Raw genomic sequence first — 19,143 nt, 5'->3', positions numbered from 1 at the left:
GGAAATAAAAACTAATATTTTCAGAGTCTATTCCATGGCCAGTACCATCCGTCTGAAGTGCTTTACACATTAAGTCACTTATGCCTCACAACAAGTCTATGAAAGAGAATCATTCCCACTTTCTAGATGAGATAGAAAGACAAGAGAGGATACAGAACTTCACAAAGAACTCCCAGCTGCAAGGCTGCTTACAAGTCTATTCTTCCACGTTCCAAAGTTCACTCAGCAATTTTTTGTTATGACCATACTTCATTAAATTTAATATGTGTGGACATTTAACAGAAGATAGTACACGAAGATATTAGATACCTGAGCATTGGTCTTGGTGGAGGTGGCAGCTCATCAGGATCCTGGCATCTTTTAGCTTTTTTAGTGACTTGTTTGTAGATGTTCCGAGCTGTCACTCCCACCCACAGTACTGTAGCAAGAGTGGAATAATGAAGAATTATTCCAACCTAGAAAGAAGAATACATGAACTAAAATGAAAAAAAAAAAAAAAAATTCCCCTTTACAATCAAAATATAATAATTGCCAGTAAGCTTCCTCAAAAAGATTGCTAAGTTATTTTGAATTTCTGACTCAGAAACTGTACGAAGGTATATTCTACCGATCCATTCCTTTGCCCGCTAATGAACAAAGAAAGCACTCTAAAAGGCGTATAATAGAGGACTGAATCTATAGTTGAATATAGGAGGCCCATAGACTACAACTTATACCTAAGATGACACTAAACATATCGTGGAATTCACTCCTGGACAACAGTAAACCAAAGCCATGTTTCTCATAGATGCTATGCTATAAATTAGAGTCGAGTTCCTAAAGTCTATTTTAAAGAGGAATGCAGAGGTGAAGGGTAAGTGAGAGTGAAAGTGAATGCCACTCAGTCGTGTCCAACTCTTTGCAACCCCATGGACAGTCCACGGAATTCTCTAGGCCAGAATACTGGAGTGGGGTAGCCTTTCCCTTCTCCAGGGGATATTCCCAACCCAGGGATCGAACCCAGGTCTCCCACACTGCAGGTTGATTCTTTACCAGCTGAGCCACAAGGGAAGCCCAAGAATACTGGAATGGGTAGCCCATCCATCCCTTCTCCAGGGGATCTTCCCGACCCAGGAATCAAACTGGGGTTTCCTGCACTGCAGGTGGATTCTTTACCAACTGAGCTATCAGGGGGACGTCAAGGGTAACTGGAGGGCAAAAGTCACAGTCAACAGAGAATAAACTTTGGAGTCAGAGGCCTGAATAGTTCTAATTCACAGCTTTTATGTATCAAAATGGATGGCAAGCGAGCAGTATAACAGATCGGTGATTATTTGAAATGAGTTAGCTCTGGAATTAACAATTTTGCCTGGTTTTAAAACCAGAATCTACCCCTTGTGACACCTAAGCAAACTCGCAGAATATCTCAAGCACTGTTCTCATTTGTAAACTGAGGATAATATTAAAGTACCATAAGGCTTTAAATAGGACACCCTATATAAAGCATTTAGCACTTTGCCTGGTACATTATACGTGATTAAAAATACAGCAATATCTTTATTATTATTAGGAGTATGGTTTTAAGAAAATAACGTGAACATTCTTGAAATTAATGTTCCTCATGTGAATAGTAGAAAGACTATACATCCATAAGCATCCCTAGGGGTTTTTGTAGGGACTGAAAGGGCACAATATCTGGGACATAATAAGTACTCGAAAGGTGATGGAGAACTGCAATATAGGTAAGTGATGACACTGAGTTTCTCCCAGAGGGATGATGGGGGGCACGTTCACCTTGTGAACTGTGTCTGAAGCAACAGCAGTTAGAAATAAAATTCTAGATAGACAAATATGGGGTAAGAGAGGTTTAAAATCTATTTTAAGAAAAATAAATGCATGGAGCAGCAAGGACATAATTCAATTTTCTTATCTATCTTTTGATCCTTTCTTCTTACACAATGATTACACGTGAACTTCTATCAATGAAAATTTCCAAGGAAAAAGAAAACTTTTTTTAATTCAAAAAGGATGACTCTCCAATCTCAAGAAAATCAAATTGACATCATCAATCCTAGGTAAGTAACAGAACAATCTAGACTGCTGTCTAAGGCTCATGTTAATGAGACATGAACCTCATTAAACTTGGTGACATGGAAGTACACAGATTATTTTGCAGGGCAAACACTAGGGTGGTCACTTGTCCAGGGAAGTCACTGTCCTCTCAGTGACTGAAAGGGCTAAGAGGGTGATCCAGCCTGGCTGAACCAGAGGGTCAGAGTATCTTCATCTTTTAAAAATTTGTTTAATTTTTATTTATTTGTATTTTGGTAGTGTTTTGCAACACAAGGGATCTTAGTTCCCCAATCAGTGATCGAACCTATGTTCCCTGCAATGGAAACATGGATTCTTAACCACTGGACCACCAGGAAAGTCCTCACAATCTCTTCTTCTTACGCAGAAAACTTGCTCCAAGGTTCCTATTAGTTTTACTCACTGCACTAGAAAAGCAAAGCTTACAGATGCAAGTGGAACAAAAAGCATAAAATAACCCTCTGAGCTATCTGGAGTCACATCAAATGTTGTAAATAAAAATAGTATAATTGGATTTGGTGCATAAAAACCAAAACATTCAAAACCAATCAATGATATTGACTCAAAATGGTTTCCTCTGTTTCTACAGTGTTCTCCGATGTAGAGGTCAAAAGAATGAGACAAGGCTTCAAATAAGCTTCAAAACAGAAGTTAAAAATATTTTCAACACAGGAGGTGCAAGATGGAGAATTTTCTTGTTTTAGATCTAATAGGTAAAACTCAACCTTTAGATTTTGAAGTGTTTCCTATGGCATTTCAAAATTTGCAGAGAAGTGTTCATACTTAAAAGATACTAGAGCCTTCCAGTTAAACAATTATTACCAATAGTGGAATTTTAGGGGTCTAATGGTACCTGGTAATAGTCACATAAGCAACTCACCAAACGTTCCATAAGACAGAATAAAGGAGGCACTGAGGTCTAGTCTAGCAGCAATGGTATTCCTATCTTTTGGAAAAAGTTGCTTCCTATTTGGGATTCCCAGGTGGCTCAGCAGTAAAGAATTCACCTGCCAATGCAGGAGACGCAAGAGACGCATGTTTGATCCCTAGGTTGGGAAGATCTCCTGGAGAAGGGAATGGCAACCCGCTCCAGCATTCTTGACTGGAAAGTCCCATGGACAGGGGAGCCTGGTGGGCTACAGTCCATGGGGTCACAAAGAGTCAGACACTACTGAGCACACATATGTGCTTCCTATTTTATTCTCCATCGGACACTTGGGCTATACTTGAAATACAACCTCTCTGTCACAATTTCTCCCAAATAAATCAGATACATGTGGGAAATTTGTAAATAGTTTGGAAATAATCTAATTTATAGGGCATGTAAATGATTCATTAAATGCAACAGATTAGAACTTAAGAAAGTCACCTTACCTCAAGATATCAATTTTCAAAGGTGCAAAATAGATACAAAAAATTATCTTGAAGAGTTGTTACCTAACCATATGTTACTAGGTAACTATATGTTACCTAACCATAAACATTCACATACCAGAGATGAGACATTTTAACAGTTGGGTTTTTAACCACCAACAAAACCTATAATAATGCAGCGTACACAGCAAGTGTGCAAAAAAATCATCTTTAATACTCATAGTCTGATATGAATACATATAAAAATTAAGAGCATCCACTACTGAATGCTTGCTGCTGCTGCTGCTACTTCTAAGTCACTTCAGTCGTGTCCGACTCTGTGCAACCTCATAACCCCATAGACGGCCTCCTACCAGGCTCCCCCGTCCCTGGGATTCTCCAGGCAAGAACACTGGAGTGGGTTGCCATTTCCTTCTCCAATGCATGAAAGTGAAAAGTGAAAGGGCAGTCGCTCAGTTGTGTCCAACTCTTAGCGACCTCATGGACTACAGCCCACCAGGCTCCTCCGTCCATGGGATTTTCCAGGCAAGAGTATTGGAGTGGGGTGCCACTGCCTTCTCTAGAATGCCTGCTATGTATGCCAAAATGTATTAGACAATTTTTTATGTGCTTCTATTTTATCCTCTTAGTGTCACAATTTGCTTAGTGCTACAGACAAGGAGATGGAGGCTGAAAGAAGTTAAATCATCCTCTAGAGGCCACATGGAGAGTGGTGGGGCAGCAACTCAAACCCAAAGCCTGAGACTCTTCTATTACATCATCCTGGTCCTCAATAATAAGAAGGCAGTGTTAAGGGTGGGGATTGGCAAGGAATACTCAAAGAGACTGTCATTTGAATCAGGGCTCTGCCACCCAAAGGCCCTAGACTTGGGGCAAGTTATTTCAATTCTCTAAGACTCAATTTCCGTACTAATAAATATGAGTAAGAACTACCTCCTAGGGTTAATGTGAAAGTTAACATAACATACTTGCAGTAGCTGGCAAGTAGAAAGCTCTTAACATCCATGGATTGAATCTCCCTGTGTATCCTATGTGCCCGTGCAGCAGTCCTCTGGATAACAGACCAGAAGACACCTGAGAAGGTCGGCTGGCACAATAGTTAACAGATGAAATCATGGAGTGGTAAAGCAACATGGTACCCTAAATATTTGTAGCCAAATCCTTTCACTGCATAGCTAGGAAACCAAGGACCAAAAACTAACGATCACACAGTTATCTGGCAGCACATCCTGACCCAGAACCCAGATCTCCTCCAAACCCTGTTGAGTCAACAGCCTCTTCTACTCTATCACTCAACTTCTCAGTTTCCCTTTGGCTCCTTTTGCAAAAGAAAGTTCAAGGCTACAGCATGCACCCATGGCACCACCCAGAAAGGATGACATAAGAACCAGAGTGCGAAGTCCCTGGCTGGTGGGGCCTTTAATAACCTCGGCCAATTACTTCAGGGAAGAAACTGCATTAGAACCTGTTCACACCATTCATAAAATACATGAGCTCTAAAAGGGAGATATGCCAAAGACACCACCGATCATGTGCACCTAAGAAATGCATGTAGAAGATGCACACTTCAGGGTTCAGTTTTAGAGACGGAAGACGAGCCCACCCCATTATTTTGCAGAAGAAACATGAAGCCCCTACTAGGTTAAGGGGCTGTCCAGGTGTCTAAGTAGGTAAAGAATCTGCCTGAAATGCAGGAGACCCAGGTTTGATTTCTGGGTTGGGAAGATCCCCTGGAGAAGGAAATGGCAACCCATTCCAGCATTTCTTGCCTGGGAAGTCCCATGGACAGAGGAGACTAGCAGGTACAGTCCATGGGGTCACAAGAGCCAGACACAACTGAATAAACAAACCACCACCACTAGGTTTGTTCATGACAAACATGAGTTTGAGCAAGCTCTGGGAGTTGATGATGGACAGGGAAGCCGGGAATGCTGCAGTCCATGGGTGGCAAAGAGTCGGAGATGACTGAGCAACTGAACGGAACTGAGGTTAAGAGACAAGCCACACAGACCGTTCTGGCAGACACAGCTGGCTACTAACTGAATAAGTATTAGAAAGATAAAGTGAAGCAAGTCATGTCTGAGTCAGAAATAATAAGAATGATGCTATCTATGTCTTTCACAGAGGAAGAACACTGTAAAAAAAAAAAAAACAGAAGAAAACAACATATGAAAACATCTAGAAGCCTGCCCACCTCACACTTTTTCAGGTAATTCTTTACCTAATAGACATTCATTCTTGAGGCCCTGAAAACTCAGTGTACTTTCCTATCCTTTTCATTCTAGAAATGGTATAAAATACCATTCAGGATGATGAAAGGCAGTCATTTCTACTATGGCCTCTTTCTGTTCATTTCCTTAGTGAAATAAATTTATGTGTCTACTTCCAGAAATCAATGAGTATTTTTAGACAGAATTGAGACTATTACCACCATTGTGTGTTGAGTACTCTAATAGTCTATGTTCAAAACAACTCCAGGGTTGAATGAGTTCTACTATTTGCACACAGAGGCCATTTTTGTTCATTTACCCAGTATCTGCTGAGCACCTACTATGTGTCAGGTCTTATACTGATCCTTGGATGAACACTGGTGAATTGAATCAGTACAATCCCCGTCCCTGTAGAGCTTCGAGTCCAGGGACAACAAATAGGTAAATGCTAGTCAATTATGCCAGTCAATTACAAAGTTTTGCAGGCACTATGGAATGTTAATCAGCAGCAAAGGATAATGAGGGGAAGAGGTGGAGGGACTGCATCTCTAAAACAGTAAACTGAGACCTACAAAGTAAGTGGGAGTCACCCAGGTGAAGAAGGGAGAAAACACTGAGAAAAGAGAAGCACTATCTTCTGTACACGTATTAAGTTGATTTGGGATCCATTACCTAACTTCTTGTAGGCTTCAAACAAGTTTGATTTCAGATGTATAGTAATGGCCCTAATACAGGGGAATATTCTGCACAGCTAAGAGATAATTATACCAATAACCATCATAATAATAGCTTACATTACTGAGCACTTACTGTATACCTGGTACTCTGGAGTCATTTAATTCTCTCAACAATTCCTATATACACACACACATACATATTTGAAACTGTTTTACATGAAGAAAATATTGGATTCATCATCAGCCTTAGGTTAATGACACATTCTAATGACTGAGCTGAGCACACAAGCATGGCCTGCCTTTATTTAGTTTCTTAAATAGTTATTTATGTGTCCACGAACCTATCAATAAGACAAAAGGCAGGATCTTGACAAAAGCCTGTATCAGCACCTAAGAACCCCTTCACCCAAGGTATCATCACCGTTTATCCTGTGCTTATCATCCCTTTGCTTTCTTTCTTAAGATTTTACTGCACCTATGTGTTTTCATTAAAAGTACGCTGTTTCATTTTAGTTATGTTTGTCTTTATAAAGAAGAATATCAGGATGAATGTAATTTATGGGACTTAATTTTTTCACTTATATTCCTGAGACTGACTCACACAGCTACGCCTTGTTGTAATTCATTAACTTTGACTCTTGCATAATATCACCATTTATTCATTCACTCTCTCAGTGATGGGCACTTGGGTTGCTTCCAGGTTTCCGCTACGGTGTAGACCGCTGCTATGAATATTCACAGGCACTCACTCTAAGCCCTGTAGTGGGACTGTGTAAAAGTTTACCTGTATAAGGTAGAGCTCCTGGAGTCATCCACTTACATTCCTACCCAGTATGTATAAAATATGTGGATCCACGTGTTCTTCAATACTTGGCACTGCCAGGCTTAATTTTTGCTGACAGAAAAGGCATAATATGGTAGCGATCTGAATTTGCACCTCCGTCACCACCAATGCCGTGTACGCTGGTCCTGTGTCTCTTCTCTTATGAAATGCCTGTCACTCTCACCACTTCTCCAACTGGGCTGTTTGTGGCATTCTCACTGATTAGTTTTTAATACATACATTTTTTAATTCTAATGCTCTGTCAGTAATTATGTATTGAGAATTCATGCTGTGATATGCTTAGTCGCGCAGCCGTGTCTGACTCTTTGTGACCCCATGGACTATACAGTCCAAGGAATTCTCCAGCCCAGAATACTGGAGTGGGTAGCCTTTCCCTTCTCTAGGGGATCTTCCCAACCCAGGGATTGAACCCAGGTCTCCCGCACTGCAGGCAGAGTCTTTACCATCTGAGCCACCAGGGAAGCCCATATGTACTGAAAATAGTGTCTTCTAATGTGGAACTTGTCTTTTCACTTTCCTTACGAATCTTCATTTTTTAAAGAAAAAGATATTTTTAGTCAAAAGTACATTCTTTCTTTTCTAGTCATATTTAAGAAATCCCTCCTTATCCCAAGGATTATGATATTTTCTAATATAAATTTTAACACTTTCGTTTAGACTTGTAATATTTAATCTACCCAAAGCTGACTTTTTTAACATGGCATGAAGTACAGATCCACTTTAATCTTTTTTTCCACATAGATTTTCCTCAGCTCCCTTAACTGGACAATGGTCTGTCTTTCCCCAGCTGATGAGACACGTAACATCTGTCTCATACCAAATCTCTGCGTGGGTCTGCTTCCAAGGCTGCTATTCTACTGTGCTGGTCCATTTATCTATCCCTACTCTGATGCACAGTTTTAATTCCAACAGCCTCAACAGTTTGGGTGATTAGAAGACTTTCTGCTGCTGCTGCTAAGTTGCTTCAGTCGTGTCCGACTGTGCGACCCCATAGACGGCAGCCCACCAGGCTCCCCCATCCCTGGGATTCTCCAGGCAAGAACACTGGAGTGGGTTGCCATTTCCTTCTCCAATGCATGTAAGTGAAAAGTGCAAGTGAAGTCGTTCAGTCGAGTCTGACTCTTCGCAACCCCATGGACTGCAGCCTACTAGGCTCCTCCGTCCATGGGGTTTTCCAGGCAAGAGTACTGGAGTGGGGTGCCATCACCTTCTCCAAGAAGAATTCCTACTCTACTATTTTTCAGAAGTATCCTAACTATCACTGATCCTTCTTTACTTTCATATAAATTTAAGGACCATTTTATTGAGTTTCATGAAAAATTCTCTTATCTACAGATTAATTTAGGAGGAACTGCTACCTCTCTGACTTTAACTTTTCCTATCCTTGGACCTAGTGTATTTCTCCATTTATTTAGGTCTTCTTTAATATACACTAAAATTTTACCTGCAAATCTTGAATATTTTTATTATTTCTAAGTACTGGATATTTTTTGATACTACATAAATGTTACCTTCTCATTAATTATGTTTTCTCTTGGTTACATTTCTGCATACTAGCAGCACACTTTGTATATTAAACTACATAAAAAAACTACATACATAGGAAACAAGTTTTCCTATTTTTCTAATAATTTATCTGTAAATTACTTTAGCTTTTCTAATGCAAATAGTCTCATCATTTGACAACAACTCAATTATTATTCCTAACTTACAGGTGAGAAAATTGAGACACAGAAATGTTAAATATTGATATCAGGATCAAAGATAATTGTAGTCCTATGTTCACTGCAGTGTTACAACATTCAAGAGCTGGAAACAATCTAAATGTCTACTGATAGATGAATGGATAAAGAAAATGTGGTGTATGCATACAATGACATACGTATTCAGTCTTAAAAAGCAAGAAATCCTGTGACATACTACAACATGAATGAACCTTGAGGATATTATGTTAAATGAAATAAGTTAATCATGGAAGGAAAAGTACTGCATGATTCCACTGATATAAGGTATTTATGAAGTCAAGCTCACAGAGACAGAAAGTAGAATGGTGGGGCCAGGAGGTGAGGGGAAGGGATACAGGAGGTGGCCGTTTCGGAGGTCTAGTTTCAGCCACGCAAGATGAAAAAGTTCTAAAGATCTGCTGTATGTCCTTAGAGTTAAATCACCATACAACACACTTAGAAATTGGTTAAGAGGGTAGATCTCATTATCTGCAATTAAAAAAAAGTTGAACAAATTGCCCATAAAAACACTGGAAAAAGCAGAACTGACATCCAAATCCACGTAATCTGAACTGTGAATTTCTATGTGACACTGTTTGCTATGATGCACATAGAAAATAATATGCAAATAAATACAATTTTATGTATTTCCTACTCATATGTTAAAAAGTTTTGTTTTTTATACTTATACTATTAGAACACTGTTTACTAATGCTATATATGTAATCATTTACTTGAAATTAAGAGTTGAAGATTTTTAAATTCTTCATATTTACCATACCTAGGAAGTTTCTTGTTTTTATATCTTATAGTTAAAATCTTTATAATTCCTGTTTCCATAAATAGATAAGATTTTTAAAATCCTGTCAGAAAATGTTACTTCTTCAGGTATATCAGAATTTTATAAATTTTTAAAACTCAACGTTTGTCATTATAACAGACATAACAAGCAGCACAAAATTCCCAAAGATAAAAAGACAAGCTCCATAAGTCATATATCCGTTGTGAAATTATAATTCAGAACTTGAAGTATACTGCTGAATTATTTAAGTAACATTCAGGTTAACTTTAATTAGCTAAGGAAAAAAAGCTTTAAAGAAACAATTTTCCTTTTACAGTCAATGAAACATATGAAATTACTTTTTAATACCAGTATATTTTTTTTATTTTACTTTTTCACTTTGACTTACAGCTTGGCAGACGCTGGCATTTCTAGTTTGACTTATTCCTCCCACAAAGACCACACAGGTCAGAAAAATATGAAAGCACAAATTCACAAGCATGTGCCAGCCTTTGAGACTGATTCTAATCAAACTGTTAAAAGAAAAGGGAAAAAATTAATACTCGGGTTATATACTTGAAGCTGGACATCTCCAAGTTAACATACCTAATTCATACAAGGCCAAATGTAAATGTGCAAACATTTTATTAAAACATACTATCACACACACATACAGGTTTTGAGAAATCCCTCAACACAATACAGTTTCTTAACATTTAACTTTATACACTAAAAAAGACAAGTCAAATGGAACTACTACAATCCACTAAAGGCTACACAAATTCTCCATAATAAGAAATCGTCCGCTTTTGTTAGTTATGATGTCTTATGACAGATGGATTACTTGTTTGCTTCCCAGAAATTTCTACAAGGTGCCAATCTCTATTTTTCCTGACCTACTAGGATAACACGGTCTAAACAACCAATGCATTTCCTCGTGGCCTTTCATAATGAAATGCTCAAGTCTTTCTTTCTTATATCAAAATCTCCTTGTTTCTTAACTAAATGTCAAGAAATGTCATATATGTCCAGCTTAAAGAGGAAAATACATTCTAGCAAAACCTCTTGAAAATGTATTTCTGCTTAGCAAATCCTTTCAGTTCATTATATCTTACCATAAAATAAAAATTTCTGTACCTTTGCCTCTAATTAACAAAAACCATATCCCACACTTAAATGCCACAAGCTTTCTTAAATGCCATGTGTAAAAGAGACTATCACAACAGGCAAAAATTTATGAAATAGAAATAATACCACAGTCTGGTTCAGGGAGATACCTCTGCAGGTAACCAGGCTCCACTTTGACCTCACCCTCATGCCCCACTCCCCAACACACACTTCCCATGTTCTTTGCCAGGTACAAACCCAGCAGGATGACTGGACGCTGCAGAAGATGAGTTTATCACCACATGCACTTATTATTTATGTCTTGACTTGCATGAAGAAGGCCTGGAGGTACTCTAAAGTAACTGCCCTTACTTTGGAAGGACAGCATGGTATTAAATTAGGTATAAAATTAGGATAACATTTTATCCTAATTAAATGTGAAATAACGTCCACAGGCCTCTGCAGTCGGTTTCATTTCTTACCTGTGATGGTATATGTAACTGACGATGACCGCTAAGAGGCACAAGAGAAGAATGACAGCAGTCGTGTAGACCACAGGGTGCAGGAGATGGGCTGCCTGGGTGTAGAATTCGGATCCCGTCAGATCCTGAAGGGAAAATGAAAGCATTATTCTAGGAATGCTGCTCTGCACAAAGTTGTTGGGATTTTCTCAGGGGCTAAAATATACCGATAAAGAGAACTCTGGCCCTTGGATCTCTTCATTGTATCCAAGGGCTATGTTTCATGCCATTTTCCTCACACATTACTATGCCCTCCTAACTTGTACTGTGTTAACTACTCATGTAGTATGTATAGACACATACATGCACACATACACACACACTCTTCTTACAACAGACTATCTGCTTTATAAACGTGAACACTGACTCTCCTTTGATGGTAGTGTTGAGGGAAAGCAGTGATTTAGAAGGTCAACCACAGACTTCAGCCTTTTTAATGCCCTCGGTTTCCGTGATGGTTCAGACGGTAAAGAATGCAGGAGACCCAGGTTCGATTTCTTGGTCAGGAAGATCCCCGAGAGAAGGGAATGGCAACCCACTCCAGTATTCTTGCCTGGAGAATCCCATGAACAGAGAAGCCTGGTGGGCTACAGTCCATGGGGTTGCAAAGAGTCAGAAGTGACTGAGCGACTAGCACTTCACTTTCACCCAACGTGTCACTCTGCATATTCACCAGCTAATAAGGTACAAGACAGCAGCAGTATCTCTTAGTCAATAAAGCCTAACCTCCCGCAGTCAAGTTCAACAAATATGAATGGACCAGACACTGTGCGAAGGACAGGGATGCAATGCTAACCCATGATTCTTGCTCTTGAACAGCTGAGAAGTCACAGGGTCCTCAGACACACAATGAGATCACAACCATGTTTGATCAACATAAGGGCAGCCCTGTGACTGAGCGCTTAGAGATCAAATACCAGTAATAACAAATAAGAATAGCAGATCACTCACAGAGCATTTATCCTAAACCAGGCACCGTGCCAGCACCCTACACAGAATAACCCTATAAGCTAGGTATATTGTTAGTCCCGTTTTATAGCTTAAAAAACTGAGGCACAAAGAGGTTAAGGGCTGGGAAGATCAGATCTGAAAGAGTTTGTGGCTGCCAAGGCTCTGCTCCCTAAAACAAAGCAGACAGTGACGTCCTAAAACGAAAACACCATTCACCTGAAGGCTTCCTTCCTGACAAAGGACTGGGGCAGGCTTGGAAGATGTCTCTCCCGGGGCCCCGGACCCCAAGCCAGACAACCAGGGTGTCAGGAGACAAAGCCACAGATTCACCAGGTCCTTTCACCAAATTCTCTTTCTACACAAATTCTGAAAGCTAGAAAATGACAGCTGGACGTGGAAAGGAGTTCACAGTGGGATGCATCTCTAGTCAGGAAGTTATTAAGATAATTCTTAAAACTAGAAAAACCAAGATGTGAAGACAGGAAGGAATGGGTGAGACACACGAGGAAACTGACAGCTCAACAGAGGAGGAGGAGGGAGGGAAACAGCACACTTTCCTGGGGAGAATCAGTGCTCAATTGTGTATAATTACACAGCCAGAAAGATCTATCCGAACACCTTCGCAAATCCTTCATCATTAACAAATGACTAACAGAGGCCACAGAGCCTGACAAAAGTCAGAGTTAATGAGAAACTGGAGGCACAGCAGGGGAAATTCCACTCCAGCCCACGGTCAGGAGTCACAAGCCTGTACTTCATCTACGTATTTGATAAATGCCAGCTGGGTGACCACCATGGCCAGGCACTATGCCAAGTACCAGGTATTCAGGGAAACACAGGATCTCTTGGGGGCTGACAGTCTATAAACTAAGACCCGAAAGGGAAAATACAAGACAGAAACCTACAGCCACCATTCTGAACAACCTGTCCTTGTAAGATGCCCATGGTCTATGGTACACAGTTTCAACATATCAATACTTGCATTCTGCTAAAAATCCAGAATGTTAGAAGAGAAATTCAAAGACGACTGGGGCAACAAGAGCCAGTTAGACGCTAGCTGGAGTGGACAGATTCTCCCTCGTTTCTATGAAAAGCTTCTATTCCCGTGGAGAATAAATGAGGACAAACTTTCAGCGTCTAGGATGTGGTCTCTTCACTCTTTCTGTGCACTGCCTGTTTTTCAATCCTTCAGGAAATGTTCCAAGAACACTTTGCCACCACTAGCTGTATGATCTGGGGCAGTTACCCCACAGTAAAATGGAGACACCACAGTCATCTCATCTGGCAGGGTCTGGGGAAGGGGCAGAACCTGTGTATGCTTGCCTTCCACAGGCCTTTGCAGAGAATAACAAAACACAGGTGGCTGGATATTATCCAACAAAACATCAGACAAACTGCCAGTTCAGTTCAGTTCAGTCACTCAGTCATGTCCGACTCTTTGCAACCCCATGAACCGCAGCACAACAGGCCTCCCTGTCCATCACCAACTCCCGGAGTCCACCCAAACCCATGTCCATCGAGTCGGTGATGCCATCCAACCATCTCATTCTCTGTCGTCCCCTTCTCCTCCTGCCCTCAATCTTTTCCAGCATCAGGGTCTTTTCAAATGAGTCAGCTCTTCTCATCAGGTGGCCAAAGTACTGGAGTTTCAGCCCCAACATCAGTCCTTCCAAAGAATACCCAGGACTGATCTCCTTCAGAATGGACTGGTTGGATCTCCTTGCAGTCCAAGGGACTCTCAAGAGTCTTCTCCAACGCCACAGTTCAAAAGCATCAATTCTTCGGCGCTCAGCCTTCTTCACAGTCCAACTCTCACATCCATACATGACCATAGGAAAAACCATAGCCTTGACTAGATGGACCTTTGTTGGCAAAGTAATGTCTCTGCTTTTGAATATGCTATCTAGGTTGGTCATAACTTTTTCCAAGGAGTAAGCATCTTTTTATTTCATGGCTGCAATCACCATCTGCAGTGATTTGGGAGCTGAAAAAAATAAAGTCTGACACTGTTTCCACTGTTTCCCCATCTATTTCCCATGAAGTGATGGGACCAGATGCCATGATCTTCATTTTCTGAATGTTGAGCTTTAAGCCAACTTTTTCACTCTCCTCTTTCACTTACATTTTATACAATATTTATGGTTAAAAGAATTCAGTTTTTTCAAAAGCCAATGAATGTGACATAGCATGAGTAGGAAGCTGGATGTTGACACAGAGGACCCAGAATGTTAAAACTCCAAAGTAGTCCTGGAGGAAGGAGCAAGTACTACTGACTGTCGCACAGGGGCATTTTTGTTGTCACAATAAATAGACCTTTCTAAATGAAAGAGAACCCCTGGCAAGGTGTGAAGAGCCAGAGAGTTAAGAGCTCAAGCTTTGCAGACCAAAGGCAAAATTGAGGTTATTATGCAGGTACTTATTAACCACTTAAAATATAATCTTTAAAACTTGGAAACCATTTCTAGCTTTCCAGCATTTAGAACATCAAACAAACAAATGAGAGCTGACTGGAACAGGCCTGTGGATCAAATATTTGCCAGGGTTTGCAGACTCCATTACTGGTGTAAAGGAGACAAATCAAGTTAATAAAAACTTGATCTTGTATCTTGATGACAAAATGTAAGAGAATTTAAGGCCGTATAAGACAACTGAGAAGATCAGGATAGGAAAGAAGAGAAGTTAAAGACTAAAACAAAAGAGGTAAAGTAGAAATCTTAAGTTAAAACTATTTTCAATTATATCCATCAACAAATAGAGGCTTTGTGATACTGTAACAAAAACACAGGTGAAAGGAGTCCACAGGCACAGATTTCCAAATATAGAACAAATGAAGCCCTGGCGATGCAATGTGCAGCAAGGGACTACAGTTAATAATAATACAGAAGTTTGAAAGCTGCTCAAAGAGTAAAGCTAGTTTATACCATATGAGAAAAAAATTGTAACTGTATACTGATGGATGTTAACTAGACTTATTGTGGTGATCATTTTATAATATACACAAATACTGAATCATTACATTGTATACCTGAAGCTAATAAAATGTTGTATGTCAATTATACCTCTACTGAAAAAAAAATCTACCGGTTCAGAAAGACACATATCAAAAGACTTCAATCTCTTTAATCTCACAGAAACCCATGATTCTTGCTTTTATTCTTTTTATAAATCAAATCACTTCCATTACAAAAAAATTACCAAATACATTGTCCAAATGGCCACTAGGAGACACCCATGGAAGAAAAGTACAAAGTGTCATTCACATTTGCAATACCGTGATACATAACATAGGAAAAGTCTGCCTCTGGTGCTTATTCAACCACAGTCCATCACTAAATGGTGATCTTAGTCACTCTTACATATGGTGCAAAGTTTAAGGGCTTCCCAGATGGCGCTAGTGGTAAAGGACCCACTTGCCAAAGCAGGAGACATAAGAGACGTGTGTTCAATCCCTGGGTCAGGAAGATCCCCTGGAGGAGGGAATGGCAACCCACTCCAGTATTCTTGCCTGGAGATTCCCATGGACAGAGGAGCCTGGTGGGCTACAGTCCATGCGGTTGCAGAGTCGGACACAAATGAAGTGTTATTACTACTACTACTAAGTTTAAGAAAACAGGCCAGAAAATGGAAAGTGAAGTTCACCAAAATAAACTACACCAATTCAGAGAATATTAAAACATGTAAAAGTGTGTTAAAAACTACAAAAGTACTTATTATTAAGGAACCAAATAAACGGAAGAAGAGCTTTTGAAATTTTTATTAACCTGATAGAGATTGATACAATAGTTTTAGCCTGAGAATTACTAAATATAAGATCACTGCTGCTGCTGCTAAGTCGCTTCAGTCGTATCCGACTGTGTGACCCCGTAGATGGCAGCCCACCAGGCTCCCTTGTCCCTGGGATTCTCCAGGCAAGAACACTGGAGTAGGTTGCCATTTCCTTCTCCAATGCCTGAAAGTGAAAAGTGAAAGTGAAGTCGCTCAGTCGTGTTCGACTCTTAGCGACCCCATGGACTGCAGCCTACCAGGCTCTTCCGTCCATGGGATTTTCCAGGCAAGAGTACTGGAGTGGGGTGCACTAGCAGTTTTAAATAATTTACTGGCATCACATCAATAATAATTATAAATTAATTATGGTTTAAACTCATCAAGATCTAAACAATGGAAGGAAGACCAAAGAAAAACATCTCAGTTTGCCTCTGTCAGAGTATAAGTATTTTAAAAAGAGTTTGGCAATAAAATAAAATTTTAGAAGAGATTTAAAATTAAAAATGTCTTTAAAAAAATTGAGACTATGTCTGTTTCTTTTAATTTTTCCCCTAAGAAACAAGGAATCATTTCAAGATTTTAATCCTCCTAACATACACCACCACCCTTATGGCAGAAAGTGAAGAGGAACTAAAAAGCCTCTTGATGAAAGTGAAAGTGGAGACTGAAAAAGTGGGCTTAAAGCTCAACATTCAGAAAACGAAGATCAGTCCAGGTTCAATGCACGATGCTGGATGCTTGGGGCTGGTGCACTGGGACGACCCAGAGGGATGGTGTGGGGAGGGAGGAGGGAGGAGGGTTCAGGATGGGGAACACATGTATACTAACTAAATAATTTTCTATTAAAGAAAAAAAAAATATAGCTGATTTACAAAAAAAAAAAAGAAAACGAAGATCATGGCATCTGGTCCCATCACTTCATGGGAAATAGATGGGGAAACAATGGAAACAGTGTCAGATCTTATTTTGGGGGGCTCCAAAATCACTGCAGATGGTGACTGCAGCCATGAAATTAAAAGATGCTTACTCCTTGGAAGGAAAGTTATGACCAACCTAGATAGCATATTCAAAAGCAGAGACATTACTTTGCCAACAAAGGTCCATCTAGTCAAGGCTATGGTTTTTCCTATGGTCATGTATGGATGTGAGAGTTGGACTGTGAAGAAGGCTGAGCACCGAAGAACTGATGCTTTTGAACTGTGGTGTTGGAGAAGACTCTTGAGAGTCCCTTGGACTGCAAGGAGATCCAACCAGTCCATTCTGAAGGAGATCAGCCCTGGGTATTCTTTGGAAGGAATGACGCTAAAGCTGAAACTCCAGTACTTTGGCCACCTCATGCGAAGAGTTGACTCATTGGAAAAGACTCTGATGCTGGGAGGGATTGGGGGCAGGAAGAGAAGGGGATGACAGAGGATGAGATGGTTGGATGACATCACTGACTCGATGGATGTGAGTCTGAGTGAATTCCGGGAGTTGGTGATGGACAGGGAGGCCTGGCGTGCTGCGATTCATGGGGTCGCAAAGAGTCGGACATAACTGAGCAACTGAACTGAACTGAACTGAACACACACCATACACAAAAGTCAGTTCCGGTTGAATCACAGACCTAAATAGATAAAACACATTTAAAGCTTCTTAAGGCAAATAAAGGAAAATAACTTCATAATTTGGGGGTAAGCAAAGACTTCTTAAATAGGACATAAAACCCATTAACTACTAAAAAAATTTAGAAAAATTAGAAACTCTGCTTATAAAACGACAACATTAAGAAAAAAGGGAAAAAGGCATGCCCATAGACTAAATGTTTGTGTCACCCAGCTAAAATTCACATGTTGAATCCTAACCTCCAATGTGATATTATCTTGAGGCGGTGCCTCTGAGAGGTGATTAGGTCATGAGCGTGGAGCCCTTATAAACAGGATTAGTGTCCCTTTATAAAAGAGACACCTGAGAGTTCCCATGCCCCCTCCACCACAAGAGGATACAGAGAAAGGACAGCATTTATGAAGCAGGAAGCAGGCCTTCACTAGACAAATAATCTGCTAGCTTCTTGATCATGGACTTAAGCCTCCAAAACTATCAAGACCAGCTTGACAAGCAGGGTTTTTGAAAGCACAATACAGTCAGAGAATAAGAAACGAGACACAAGAATTTAGAGAAAAACGAGGATCAGGGGACCAACGTGGCTCCAAGGTGAAGGTCCCGAAACTGAATCCAAGGCAGCTTTATTATACTTTCAGCTGTGAATGAAAGAATAAGCGGGGAGTTAAACTATAACTCATGTGGCCTTCAGGGCCAAAGAACAAAATGATCATCAACCACTGAGTAATTACGAAACAGTAATCAATAACAAATCAGTAACTAAGACTAATATTTTTATCTATAGATTTTTTCATCAGATACACAAAACATGTGACTCTGAGACGACAGTTGAGAAACAGTCTGGGGTCAGTTTTCCGACCCCAGGATCATATCTTGTTTTCAAGGTTATGAACTGTTCCCTCTGGACTTGTTCCAAGAGTCTCATGCCTTATAGCATCCAGTTTACCAACAATTATAAATTTCTTTTGCAGCCCTTGCCAGAGGCTGTTTTTTTTTTTATTCTATGAAAAAAAAATTTTTTTTTCTTCTGTTTGTAAATGACCTAGTCTGTGATATTCTGTTGTAGCAGCCTGAACTGATTAAAACAAGTCATGAACTGGGAGAAGATTTTTGCAACACATAAATCTAACAAAGAGATCCTATTCAGAGTTCATGAAGAATTCCTATAAGCCAGTAAGAAAGCAACAGACAATCAAATTAAAAATATGTAAGATTTGAGGAATAACTTCACAAAAGGGCTACTCAAACTGTAATATGAAAATGAAGAGGTACTCAATATTATCAGTTACCAAAAAACAAAAATTTTAATTTTTATCTTATTTAAATTAAAAAAAATTTTAAAAACTGAAAAAACTTAAAAAATTAAAACCACAATGATCTATCACAGCACAGCCACCAGAAGACCAAAACTAAAGATTAAGAATACCAAGCACTGGGAAGGATATAGAGCAATTAACACTCATTACTGGTGAGACTACACCAATAAAACCAGTTTGATCAATTGCATGGCATTACTT

The 19,143-nt window shown here is 39.8% G+C and overlaps 1 protein-coding gene across 10 annotated transcripts in view; it reads right to left on the bottom strand.

The window, feature by feature from the left end:
• Positions 1-19,143, bottom strand: part of ADGRA3 (adhesion G protein-coupled receptor A3) — a 135,060-nt gene that overhangs the window by 5,331 nt on the left and 110,586 nt on the right. For all 10 annotated transcript variants that reach the window (XM_086406285.1, XM_086406284.1, XM_086406287.1 and 7 more), the window contains 3 exons: positions 11,270-11,394; positions 10,090-10,213; positions 310-455 (listed from right to left, as the gene is read on the bottom strand). In XM_086406285.1, the coding sequence (XP_086262411.1) occupies positions 310-455; positions 10,090-10,213; positions 11,270-11,394 (395 nt within the window). The remainder of the gene's footprint in view (positions 1-309; positions 456-10,089; positions 10,214-11,269; positions 11,395-19,143) is intronic.

Source organism: Bos grunniens, chromosome 6 (assembly GCF_055505025.1).
Source record: "Bos grunniens cultivar Pamir isolate PY7600 chromosome 6, Bosgru_T2T1.0, whole genome shotgun sequence".
Lineage (NCBI taxonomy): Eukaryota > Metazoa > Chordata > Mammalia > Artiodactyla > Bovidae > Bos > Bos grunniens.
Note: the sequence above shows the minus strand (reverse complement) of the source record. Positions and strands in the feature narration are given on the sequence as shown.